The sequence below is a fragment of the Cornus florida genome, unplaced genomic scaffold (assembly GCF_030987335.1).
Source record: "Cornus florida cultivar Cherokee Brave unplaced genomic scaffold, ASM3098733v1 CherokeeBrave_3.0.0_Hap2_Chr10, whole genome shotgun sequence".
Taxonomy (NCBI): Eukaryota; Viridiplantae; Streptophyta; class Magnoliopsida; order Cornales; family Cornaceae; genus Cornus; species Cornus florida.
The window spans coordinates 98090811-98102761 of NW_026775580.1; the positions used below are offsets into that span (position 1 = coordinate 98090811).

Consider the following 11951-nt stretch of genomic DNA (forward strand, 5'->3'; position numbering starts at 1 on the left):
CATAGCCTCCTCCGTCACCATCACATAGCCCCACCATCATCTCTTTCCTAAATCTGAAAACCCAGGTCGATGGATAATCAAGCCTCCATCAATGGCGCATCTTGGCGCTTGTAGGCGCGTGTGCCGCTGTCGGTAGTCACCGGTCTGGATTGAAGTTTGCTATTGATAGTTGGTTGTCATCGTCAACTCAGAGCTCCTCACCGGAGTTCATAGTGTTGATGAAATGGTTCTTAATTTGAGATGAAGCTCTGCTCTCCATTTTGGGTCGTTGACGCTCTATTAGTCTTTAATGCACGTAGACTCGCCGGAGTTGGGACACTCACCCCCGGAAATGGTGCTTGCCGAAAATGGTATTCGGCAGGGAGTTGAACTGACACAGCGGCTGGTAAGCAATGAATTGAATGAGTGGCGGCAAAGAACAGACCTTACGGCGGCGATGCAAGGAAGACAAGCATAGCGGGCAACTGTCTTGCAATTCTGTAAATGCTTTATTTATTTATTATTTACAGAGCTATCTTCAAATTACTCTCCCAAGTCAAAATCAATGTCCACAATCTTTTGTAAAAGTTCACTGAAAAACCAATCCGGATGCATACAAAACAACTACGGGAATGTTGGCGCAAATCTGTTGACTATGGAGTGGTCGAAGGGAGTCTTTGGGATAAACGAAGCTTCAGAGACGCATTAATCTAGAGAGAGAAAAGGAGTTTTTAATTGAATGGATTTCAATTCTCAGTTTAATGGGTCCATATCTAGAATCAATCTCACTGCTTTACCAACACAATTGCTATCATCCTTCGTCACAAAAATCAAAAATCACAAATAGGTTTGAAATACTTTAAACACAAAAAAAAAAGGATATATATATATATATATATATAAAAAATCTTGGCCAGAAATGGTGTTCACCGATGATGGCTTTCACTGCACTAGGAGGGCATTTTGGGAGTTTAATAAAAAAAATTTGGTCAAAATAGCTAATTAGGGGGCAATTTGCACCCAAAAAAACAGTAGGGGTTTTTTGCACCAAAATAAACAGTAGGGGTTTTTTGGCACATTTTATATATAACAAGAGTGGTTTTTGCACTTAATCTTTTTATAATTAAAATCTATATAATATTCCATAAATATATAAGTGGATGACACTAAAATTATATTTAGAAATATATGCCTTAAATTAAAAAAAAAAATCAGCTTTAATTTCGAACTAAATTACTTCTGATTTTAAATTCAAAATATGAAACCGAGAATAGTAGCACATTCTATTATTACAATCCATGTGGTGGGGTTTGAAAGAAGGGCAGCTTTAGGGTTTTCCTCCTTTTTGCAGACTAGAGGGTACCCTATACCATATGATATATTTTGTGCTTATCTTATACAGATTTTGAGATGAGATATGATACTCGAGCATATAATATTCAGATGGAGTATGAATGGACCTCAATGCAACTTTATCAAATTTGTGGAAGTTCATCATGACCTAGAAAGCTGCAAAAGGCTATGCTATGCCCTAAATTATGAAGTAGGTTTCTTTTTCTGGACAATATCACCACTTACTTAAATTGGTCTCCTCTCCAACAACTATAGTATGTTAGAATATTGAAATTGGGGGATTAATCTAATCACAAGTTGGCAATATTTGGGATTGAAAATGAGTTTGTGGTTGGCTTTGTGTCTTCTTTTTGTTAGCTGCCAATGTCACTATAATAACATTATCTTTACATTTTTTATATTTTCCAACTGTGGATGCCTGATTTTTTTAGAACGTGTTGTAATAGAAACATAAAATTTTAAGTAAATATAAGGAAAAAAAACAAGGAAAAAGTAATTATATTTTTATATTATAACTTAAATTTGAGTAAAAATTATATCTATATAATCAAAAAATTTATTGTAAAATTAATTTGAATCCTAACTAAACTGAAAAACGAGAAACAAAGTCTTCACAATATCAAATTCAACTTAAATGGAAGGACAAAACTTGTGTTAGGCTACGTCAGTAGGAATTATATCCTTAATGTCATGCCTTTCAACCGCCGTGACATTATGTTGACATGGACTAGTGAGAGTATGCAACAAGTAAAATAAAAATTACCAAAAAAAAAAAAAAAAATTGTCTTAAGCCGCATCGGCGGGTATTATCACCATAAAGTTATAAGTACATTTATTTTTATGATAGAGAATCTACATTGTAAAAGGAAAGATTGAAAGAGAGAGAAAAAGATTTTTTTTCTTTGGGAGAAAAAAAAAAAAAAACAGTTGTAATTGCAGGGGCTTTTGGAGATTTCATTCCCGTTCTATCTGGATTTTGTTTGACATCTTGCAATGAAATGGATTGGTCACATAAAATCTGTGCCAAAAAATACATAAATAAATAAACATTGCCCACAAGTGGAAAACTCCTGAGAGCATTTCCAGGTTAAAATTAAAATATATATTTTTTGTTTGTATAAAATATAAACTGCCATTTATGATATGTAAAAATTTTTCATCTCCAATAATATTTTAAGATAGATTGTCACATCACTAATGTATAAAAGAGATACATAACCTTTTTACACTGCTAGATTAACATATTCCTTTTTTCATCCCTCTTTCTCATTCCATTAAAAAATCAATAATATATTAAGTAAGTTCATAAAAGATATGTAAGGTCTTGACGTGATACATGATTAGTTATTATTGGGAGATATATTTTTACATAAAAAAATATAAAATAACTGTTGAAATTCAAATTAAATAATTCAAATTTTTTAAAAATATATATATATATATTTTTAAAAATATATATATATATACACACACCCAACAATTGGTGATGCTCTGATCTTTTTGTCAACAGTAACTGATGAGACTCTCTTGTATTAGTATTACTTTTTCTTTTCTTTATTTTTAATTTTTTTTCTGTCTCTCCACTTTTAAAGTTTAGAAAGCTACAAAAACCCTGTCCCTTTCCTTTCCAGCCATTTCCGGGTCTTGTTTCTCTTTTCATTTCTCTCTCTATATAGAAAAATACACACAGTGTCTGCACATTGATTATTGATTATCCATATGCTGCTGTATCTTGTCACTGGTTTCTAGTTGATTTATTCATCTCATCTGTGTGTGTATTTATATGTACAAGTTGCTGCTTACCCTTCTCGCTTCAACTCCGAATCTTCAGACATTCTTGGAGGTTTCTTTCAAATTTTTGGCTTTGCTTAATTAACAATACTTGAGCTTTCAGGATATTTTGTGCTTCCATTTCTGAGGTATGTTCAATACCCATTTCCAAATTTCGGGGTTCCTTTTTTTTTTTTCTGCAATATAAATTGTAAATGAATGGTGGTGGTGGTTGAAACTTGCACACTATTTTCCGACAAATTTTTTTTTTTTTTTTTTTTTTTTTTTTTTTTTTTTCCCCTTTCGATTAGCAAGAAATAGAAAAGCATATGATTTTGAGCTCAAAAAAGCCCCATTTACTCCACTTCTTGAATATAAATATCAAAGGAAATGAATTGCAGGAGTTTTATTGGGGAGCCAATATTATTTTCCTGCAGAAAATATTTTTTAGGGCAAAAAAAAAAAAGGCTTAGGAGGGTGACTAATTAGTTGGTTAGCTGACTTGAAAAGTGTATATTTGTTAAGTGAGTTTTGATATGAAAATAAAAAGCTCAGATCATTTGAGTCAAAAGCTGTAGCAATTTATTCGGCTTGTATAGCAGGGTTCTATTTCTTATGGAACGACACCATCCATGGGGAAATTTTCTCAATGAAGAACTGTCACTTGCTTTTATTAATTTCCAAAATTAGGCTTACGGCATTGTTTGGAAAATAATAATCATAATAATAATAATTTCTAGGAAAATATTGTGCACTGAATATCTTGTTTGAACTAGTGGATGTATTTTGGTTTCAAGAGAATGTGAAAGACTATTACATGAAATTCTTTTAGCAGCTTCATAGCATATAACCATACAAGTGAACAATGAAGTTTGACTCTTAGGGAACTTTTTGCTAATTTGCTGTATATCTTAGGAGAGTTATTTCTTGCAAAATTTTGATAAAATTGTAACTCACACTGGAACACACAATTTTCAGTTCCCAAATGTTTACATGGCCAAATAAAGTTACTCTCTCCATATATGTTTAGAAGAATTTGTATGATGCAACTTCAGAAATATATATATATATATATATATATATATATATATATATATATATATAGTTTCCACAATTCGATTCTGAGAAAAGTCTCGTGGCTTTTTTTTTTTTTTTTTTTTTTTGTTCCCTATAAAAACCAACCAAAGGCATAGAGCACAATCATTTATAGTATTGAAATCATCTTGTGGTGGACCAGGTCAATGATTATAAGAAACTTGAAAAAAAATAAGAGTGTATGAATTTGAGCTACAATTTAAATCATGACTTTTGGACTATACTGAAGGAAAGTCTAATCAATGTGGCCTTGTGGGTCTAGTAGGTAGTAGTGCAGATTAAAAGGGATTAATTGGTAAGCTTGATGCTTGGCAGGTTGGGTGATTTAAGGTACAGATTAGTTGATAAGATTGCAGATTCTGAGGCCTCTGCAATGGACTCATCATCATCGTCTGGATCTTCAAAGAAAGCCAAGCCCGGTAATGTTACCCAAGTCGTTTCGTGCTTGGTTGATGGTTGTAATTCAGACCTTAGTCAATGCAGGGAGTATCACCGACGACATAAAGTATGTATTATCCATTCTAAGACCCCAAAGGTTACAATTGGGGGTCGGGAGCAACGGTTTTGTCAGCAGTGCAGCAGGTAAAAAGTTCAATTTTTGTCATTCCACCTTCTATGTTCTGTTCAATTTCTATCTTTCAGTTCATTTCCATCCTGCTGAGGTTTTCTACTAAAATTTAATCCAAGAACAGCATAGTATTTCATTTTGTGCCACTGATGCATGTTCATCAAGCCTTCTCTGCTCTCTGGTAAATTCACCAGCCACCAGTTTTCTGATTGCATTTAGCCCTTAGAGTTTATATTTCTCAGAAGCAACTGGCCACCCAGTGCATTTTAATAGACCTCTACTGAGCACCAGTCAATTTCCAATTTTTATTAAAATTATTGTAATCTGGACTGTTTTAAATAGTTTCGTGTTGCTAGTTGTATCTCATATTGTCATATTTCAGAGTTCCTCTACTTAAATTTTGGATTTGGTTCTACTCAATCGCGTCATATATCTTAATGTTGTTATTCTGCCAAGGCAATATGTTTTTGATAATAATCCCTCTCTCTTACATCAAAACATGTGCATATTTCCCTGTCCAATGCAATTGAATGTGTTAATTCTCTTTATTTCACCTTTATAGGTGTCTATGGTGCCTCAGTTTAATTGATTAACCTATTTTACAAATTCTGGAATCTATTTTTCACCTAATTGAATGCAAAACGCAATTCAAGCTTCTACTGTGTTGCCTTATGCTTATGTCTGTCATGCTCTTTATACTCTGAAATATGAGGGCTCTTTGTTAAGTTATTGTTCTAATTGTTTGAGTGGCTTGTGACGTACTCGAGCAACATTACAAATAATAACCATCTCCGTGTGTGCCCGTGTTCCACTATGCACTTACTGCATAGGGTTTATATGTGAAACACGTCAGGGTTGGATAGAGGGTATTATGTTGATACTTGTAGAGAAGAACTATAAAATGTCATGAATACAATAAGTAATCTGTTTGCTGTTTTTTTTTCTTCTTCTTCTTCTTTAATGTATGTCTACATTTTGTTTGGAACCAACTCCAAGGCAAATTGAGATGGAACTTCTCCACTCCATAGACATTGCCGGTGTAGTCATCCCTAATGCTGAGAACCAAGGAATGGACTATGGAGGGATGGTATTAGGATTTCCTAGTTTTTGAATCATGTGTTATTTCTATTCAGATTAATTTATAATGCTCTCTGAATTACTATAAAAGCTTTCTTCTTTAATATTTCCGGTTTGTTATACTTAATGACATTTTTCTTTTTAGAACTTTTTGAAAAATGATTACCTTTTTATAGGTTTCATTCACTAGTAGAGTTTGATGACGGCAAGCGAAGCTGCAGGAAACGTCTAGATGGCCACAACAAACGCCGAAGGAAGCATCAGTCCGAATCTCTGCCCAGGAATCTTGGAGGGTTTCTTTCTAATCACCAAGGTTTGGATTTTATGTAGTTCAAAACCAGTAGGTACAGTTCATGAGCAATAAGGTAACAGAAACAAGTGGGGACTTATTTTGCTGCAGGAACTACTACATTGTTGTCGTTCAGTAGTCCCCAAGTATCAAGTGCTGTAGTGAGCTCTGCTTGTGCTGGATCAATCAAATCCGAGAAGAATCATGTGGTGTACAATACTCATCCACACTTGGACTACATCGACAAACTTCATGGATCTTTAGCTCACAGTCACAGCAACAGAAGGGGAAAGCAGTTCCAAATCTTGCAAGGCAACTACACCCCTCTCCGGGAAGCTTGTATCAGTCAACCCCTTCAATACAACAATTCTGCACCTGGAAATAATAGTGATAGCAGCCGGAAAATGTTCTCTAATGGGCTCGATTCTGAATGTGTTCACTCTCTTCTGTCATCAGCACCGGCTGAAACTCGGGATGTTGGTTTGAGGAGGCTTGTGGGGCAGCCTGACTGCATTCCCCCAGCTCAATCCTTAAACCACGATCTGCAGCACTATAATAGCGGTCTAGCTCAGTGTCTTTGCTTTCAAGGAGTGGAAAGAAAGCCAGTAGTTTCTGATTTCAACTCTGATGGTAGTAGTAGTAGTAGTAATGCCAATCTTCATTGTCAGGGAATATTTCAGCATCAAACTAATGGGTCATTCAAGTGGTACTAGTGGCCTCCTTTATCGTCAAATGGATTAGCTTCTGAGAAGAGTGTTATTTCTAAGATGTGATTGTTTGTACCACGTTTGTATGAGAAGAGTTTACATTGAAATTAAGCAATGTGTGTGCATAAGAAATCCAAGTTGTTTGTATTCAACTCATATGCATTCTTGGTAGAATAATGATAAGTAGAACGAAAGTTGTTGATGTATCCGACCGTGGAGATGACATCATCATAACAACGTTATTAAATATAATGATGTCATCTCTTACTCGCATAATTTTAGTTTGTGTTTTGTATCGTCACTCACCTCCCCATCCTCCTCAAATCAAATAATACTAACCTCCCCATCCTCCTCAAATAAAAGGAGAGAGATTCGAGCCCGGCTGTGAGTGCACATTAAAGTTCTGGGATAACACAGTGAGGAAACCATTGCCAACCGCTGCTGTCATGTCTATTTTAGAACCAGTGTTGCAACCCTTGCTTTATTAAATTTCCTATCACAAGACACCTTCTAGGCCTCCCATTAGAGGGCATCTACAAAAAGCCCATCACCAACTTTGTGTATGGTTAAAAGCCAACTTAATTATCCTGTTTTGGATATACAAATTCAATCTATGATAAAACTGGTACAACATTATTTTTTAAAAAAATATTACACTCACATCTGCTGAAGTATAGTATAATTACATATGCCTTCCTTATTTATTCAAAAATTACACTAATTTCCCATAAGGTTAATACTTTATAAAATAAATTATTTCGCTACCATTAACAAAGTCAAATAATATAATCTACTAGTATCAGCAAAATTAAATAACAAAATGTCATATTTGCCCATGTTTTTACAATTTAACTTCAGTTTTGAACTAAAATAGCTTAGTTATACACACATATATATAGATGTGCACATATTAATTAAGATAAATTACCCTAACCCTCTATGAGGTTTGGGCAAATTAAATATCGGTAGACCGTTTAGTATTTGTTAGTTTGACCTTCCTTGGTGTTTTATTTCCGTTTGATTTGGTGACCAAATTTTATAAAATGACAAATTTGCCCATCCCTTATATAAAATGCAATATAATAAATTATTATACTATAGGGACATTACTGACTTTTCACACAGTCACATTCTGAAATGTGGAATTTGCTCAAACCTCACTAGGATCATTGTACCTTACCCTATTGATTACTAGCTTGTACCTTGTGACTACATGGTAGCATGTGACTGGGTTGCTCAACAGAACAGTGAAGTGTGGTTCAACCGTAAGTTGTTGCCAAAACCTATTAATGTTGGGGATGTTATGTGTCATTCGTGAAGGTCCTTTCCTACCAGCTCAGATACGAGAACATGAATGATTCACACACCTCAATAACATTCCTTATGCTTTTGCTAATTCTTGTTTTGATCAAACATTTTTTCCATGCAAGGAATATGTTGAGTTTAGTACGTTTTTAAAGCCATTTATGTTTTTTTGGATTATGTTGTTAACAATCAAGATCCAAATAAGCACTATAATTAGTGACTTTTGCATTTGGCAACGCAGTTTACTTATATTTTAAACTCATATTCTAAAAGTTCGAAAACAAATTAGACACACTAATATCATTTCAATCTAAAAGTGGGAGTAGGTATAGAGTGAACAGGCATAACACGTCATTTGTATGCCTACTTAATAAAAATCTAATAGAGTCTATTATTTTTACTAATTTTTTAAAATAAAAAATAAAGAAAGAAGGAAATAAAAAGAAGAAAAGGAAAAATGGGAAATAAATAAAAAATAAAAATAAAAAAAAGTTAGTAATACTCCTGGGAAGTTTCTGTCTGGAATTGGGCTTGCCTGGACCGAATTTTTCGTAAACCCAACTTCCGCAGACAGAATTCTTGGTCTCCAATCCACCAACCTTCGTTTTTATTGGGTTACGATTTTAGTATAACTTTGAGCCAAAAATTAAGTTTTGTAGTTATGGTTACTGCCCGAACCAAAGTATGACCCAACCCAAAATTAAGTTTACAGTTATTCTGGCCCAGTCTAAACAAAGTATGGACCCAACCCAAGCCGCTTTAAAATAATTAAAACATGCTATCTTTTAAGTTAAAGTGCAAAAAAAACTCCTAAATTATATCCAAATTTTTAAATAATTCCTTTGAAGTATATTTTGTGCACAATACTTCCTGAACTATCACATTTTGTTGCAAAATGAATGTCTCCCATGTATGGACTATTTTTATTAAATGACCATATTGCCCTTTTCTTATTGAATTACACTTAATTCATTTTTTTATTAAAATAAATTATGAAAAAATTTCGTACTAATTTGATGACATATTCTCTATAATATTTGCATAAATTTATCTTTAATTCTTGAATTATTTATTTAAATAAAAATCTTAAGTATAAAATTTTAATATAATTTAAGTAATTTTTAAATTTTTTTATGTATATATTGAATGAAAAGGAAGGTATTTTTTTATTTAAGTATTTTATTAATTTTTTGTGAATATATTGAATGAAAAATAAGCTATTTTTTACAGTAAAAAAGTTTAAACTGAGTATAATAAGTTTTACTATAGATAGTAACGTTGAAATAATAAGTTAATCATTTTTAGAAAATGGTAATTACAACTCTCTTTTTTTTTTCCCCCCATTTTTATGATAAATTGATACTGATTGTAAAATTAAAGCAAATGATATAAGTAATATTTCGATAAGGGGAAAGATAATAAAAAATAATTTAATAAGAAATGGCATATTTAATGAAAAAGAGTATAAATAGTCTTTTGAGGTGAGTTTTTCTTTAATTACACCAAATAATTAGTTCAATGGGGCAATTCATAATTTTGGAGATTTTTTTGTACTTTATATTTGATGAGTATTACACCACAAATAATACACTATTATGTAATGAGTTTGATGAAACATTCATCAAGCATAGTTTATTACAAGAAAAAAAAAAAAAAAAAAACATCTTAATTCCGTTTTTCAACTTGTAATAAAACTTCTTTTGAAATTTAAGCCACCATTTTAATATTTTATTGCCTCAATTCATACAAGTGTTAGATAATGTGAATTCGAGAAATTCTTAAGGTTATATTTGACTGCGTTGAATTAGAGTTTTAGAGTTGGAGAAAAAAAATTACAAAATTGAGCTAAATTTTTTTCCAGTTCCATAACAATTTTAATTTCAAAGTTCAAATTCCATAATAATACAAATATTGAGAAATTTGGTTGACTTTGGATTGCACCTTGTAATTTGGGTTGATTTCAGTTAAAAGCACAGGCGGACACAGAGGGGGGCTTGGGTGGGCTTGAACCCCCAGAAAAAAAAAAAAAAAAAAAAAAAATTAGTATTGTATTTTCAGCCTAATTTTTTTTAAATTTTTTTTTTAATAGTAGTATTAGCCCCCTTTTTAACCCATTCAAAAAAAATTTGCTTATGAAATTGTGTAATTAAATTTATGTTCAATACTAGCCTCCCATTGACAATTCCTGAATTCGCCCTTAGTTAAAACACAGTACATATATCATATACTAAAATATATGGCGTTTAAGTTTGGGCTACCTTGGTGCAAACAATTTTATTTATTTATTTATTTATTTATTTATAAATGCAGGCCTAAGTAATATAGTAGCAATGATCCTTTTACATTTTACCTAAAAAAAAAGAAGATGCTTTTACAAATATTATTTAAAAATTCTATTAATTGGTGACATTTTGAGGAACTGTTTATGAAATGCTTCTAACTAATTTTATTTTTGAAAATAAATCCTATTATATTGTTAATTATTAGAATATACATGCATGTATAAAAAAATTAGCATACTTGAGAAAAACTAATAATATTCTTACATATATATTTCTTGTCCTGGCCAATAATTGCATAACCAAAGATTTGATGTAATGATATAAACTTAATTTTGGGCTCGTGAAAAAAAAAAAAAAAAAAAAGGAAAAGAAAAAGAAAAAGAAAGAAAGAAGGTTGACAGTCAAGGATTCATGTATTGGCATGAACACAGTGGGAGTACGTTATTTTTACAATTATTATAAAAAATATATATATGAGAATTTTTAACTAGTTTTTATATATATATATATATATATATATATATATATATATATATATTTCTAATGAGTTTTGTCACATGTTGGATGATCCACTAATGACTAATCATAATATTTGTTCTTCCCAATGTTGCTCTGACTACTACTAAATTTATTTTAACAAATAAAATAACTCAGCTATTTTTAATAAAACAAAGTGTAAAGAGTAACTTTAAAATAAGAGAAAAAGTGCTATGATAGAGATTGCATCATCATTCATTGAATCTATTGAATATGAATGTTAATCCGTTTGTGATGGAGATTCTTTCTTCTAATTGGTTTCGAGAATAAAAATCTTTTTACAATTTACCTTCCTGAGAGTCGTGATGGGTTAGCTTTGACATCCATATATTTTTTTAAGAAAAATAATTAAATTAAAAAAAAAAAAAATTCCAAGATAATTTTTGTAAGAAAAAATTAGTATAGTCAAATATTAACTAATACGAACCTTAAATGGTAAGAGAGAATTATTCCTGATGGACAGATAGGGGAAGTAGTCCCATGGTAGGGAGCACACAAAAACTTTTTACTTCATTCATGATTTAGTGCTCGAAAAACTACTGTTCTCGCTGAAAAAATAATATTTTCTCTATTCTTAAAAAGATATCAATTTTTTTTTTTTTTTTCTTTATTATGTCCCAAAATAGTTATCCACTTTCTTTTTTCAAACAATATATTTTACATCTTTCTATATATGTTCTTAAAGTTTAAAATTTCGAACTTAAATATAAGGGCAAATTATTAACTTTTCAATGGGATAAAGCATGTTCCACATGTTCTCTTAAAATTTTCTAATCCTCAAAAGTGACATTTAAAATGGGACAGAGAAAATAATAAAAATATTATTAAATTTTAAAATTATCATAAGAAATAAAAAGAATTAGTAATTAAACGAGTTCTAAACTCTCTTTTCAAGTTAGCCTAATCTTATTAGGATGATTATGGAGTCATTACAATAGGGACAGAACGGTCCGAATGAATGATCATCACTTCATCCAGCGGATTCAACG

At 31.6% G+C, this 11951-nt stretch overlaps 1 protein-coding gene across 1 annotated transcript; it reads left to right on the forward strand.

Moving 5' to 3' along the window:
• The first annotated feature begins 2866 nt into the window (after positions 1-2866).
• On the forward strand, positions 2867-6994 carry LOC132276200 (squamosa promoter-binding-like protein 16). Its single transcript, XM_059777528.1, has 4 exons — positions 2867-3251; positions 4513-4779; positions 6019-6155; positions 6243-6994. Exons 2-4 carry the CDS (start codon positions 4571-4573, stop codon positions 6842-6844), a joined length of 948 nt encoding a protein of 315 aa, XP_059633511.1. The 5' UTR covers positions 2867-3251; positions 4513-4570; the 3' UTR covers positions 6845-6994.
• Positions 6995-11951: the final 4957 nt, after the last annotated feature.

Coding starts and splice junctions, on each gene's coding strand:
- LOC132276200 (XM_059777528.1), top strand. CDS start 4,571: ATGGACTCATCATCATCGTCTGGATCTTCAAAGAAAGCCAAGCCCGGT. Junction 4,780..6,018: donor TTTTGTCAGCAGTGCAGCAG/GTAAAAAGTTCA, acceptor ACCTTTTTATAG/GTTTCATTCACTAGTAGAGT. Junction 6,156..6,242: donor GTTTCTTTCTAATCACCAAG/GTTTGGATTTTA, acceptor ATTTTGCTGCAG/GAACTACTACATTGTTGTCG.